Raw genomic sequence first — 1476 nt, forward strand, 5'->3', positions numbered from 1 at the left:
GTTAGCCAGGATGGTCTCGATCTCCTGACCTCGTGATCCGCCCGTCTCGGCCTCCCGAAGTGCTGGGATTACAGGCTTGAGCCACCGCGCCCAGCCAGCCTGGACAGTTCAAATGCTATGTAGCCTTTCTTATGCCTGTAATGGCATTTGAACAAACACGGCTGCAATGTATTAAAGAAAGAAAGCAAAAGTTAAATATACAGGACTCTACCCAAGGAGCCCTTGGGAGTCAGGGAGAAGGGAATTCAAATACCAGCTGCATCCCTTACTAGCAAATTACCCAACCCATGATTCTGTTTCCTCATCCATGAAAGGGGATAATGCTATCTACCACACTAGAAGTTTAAGTGAGATAAACGTGCATAGCACCGGTCCTATCAAATGCTAATCACTCAATAAATATGGGCTTCTACTGCTCTAAGCTAGATCAGTGGTTCCAGTAGTGTGGTCTGGGGATGAGCAACCATCAGAATCACCCTAGAACCTGTTATAATGCAAATTACTGAGCCTCCTGAGCTTAACCTATGCAATCAGTATCTCAAGGCGGGGCCTAACAACCAGTGGTTGTGATGCTTCAAAATTTCCTGTTGTGGAAGATACAAGACCCAGGGAATTCTATCCTTGTGTAATTCTTGCCGTTTCAGGTACTCCTAAGGCATACTGGGCAGGCCATAATACTTTCTCCACAATATCTCTCAAAACACCTCTAGAACAGAACCTTAAGTACTTTCCCGGAAAGCAAAAAACTCTCCCTTGCTTTAAGAACATAGCTAATCTAAAACACTCCGTTGTCACAATTAGTTATAAAACCATTTTGACTTGCTCCTTTCAGCTCTAGAAAGAGCTTTAAAAGCCCTAGGTTAAACCTTCTCTGCTGTCATCAAACAAAGCCCAAAACAAATGGACTTTTTTAGCCATTTTCTGCTTATTGTCTTAAATGTGGAATGGAACTGATTTAACCCCAGTGTCCATCAACTCACCCCCAACACAGTGAAAAGGTTTAGCATTTCTGGTTTTCACCAGAGATCGCCGAGAGAGTGAAAAGGTTTTAGCGTCTTCAATGCATCCTCTCACCTTGAGCTCCTGGATAGCTGCCTCAATAAAGCAGGACTCGGGAGTGTGCTTCTCCTCTGCCAGCTGCTGCTCTAGTGCTACTTTCTCCTCCAGAACTACCCGGTGCAGCACCTGCTCCTTAGAGGCCAGCAGCAACTTGGAGTACTGGCTGTGTTGTTCATCTATAAGAAGGCCAGCAAAACCAAAGAAATGCAACACTCAAAGCTCATGACGGTGCAGCTAAATAAAAATTTTCAAATACAGCCTTTTCTCTGGGGTGAAAATCGGATAATTCCCTAAGAAAATAATTTAACAACGGTCTTAAAATAAGTTCTGTAGCTCTGTTCTTGATACAAGAAATCTTTTTTTTTTTCTTTTTTTTGAGACGGAGTCTCGCTCTGTTGCCCAGGCTGGAGTGCAGTG

The 1476-nt window shown here is 43.9% G+C and overlaps 1 protein-coding gene across 3 annotated transcripts in view; it reads right to left on the reverse strand.

The window, feature by feature from the left end:
- Positions 1–1476, reverse strand: part of RNF10 (ring finger protein 10) — a 48052-nt gene that overhangs the window by 16452 nt on the left and 30124 nt on the right. For all 3 annotated transcript variants that reach the window (XM_011948551.1, XM_011948553.1, XM_011948552.1), the window contains one exon: positions 1075–1235. In XM_011948551.1, the coding sequence (XP_011803941.1) occupies positions 1075–1235 (161 nt within the window). The remainder of the gene's footprint in view (positions 1–1074; positions 1236–1476) is intronic.

The sequence above is a fragment of the Colobus angolensis genome, unplaced genomic scaffold (genome assembly GCF_000951035.1).
Source record: "Colobus angolensis palliatus isolate OR3802 unplaced genomic scaffold, Cang.pa_1.0 Scaffold28, whole genome shotgun sequence".
NCBI classification, from domain to species: Eukaryota; Metazoa; Chordata; class Mammalia; order Primates; family Cercopithecidae; genus Colobus; species Colobus angolensis.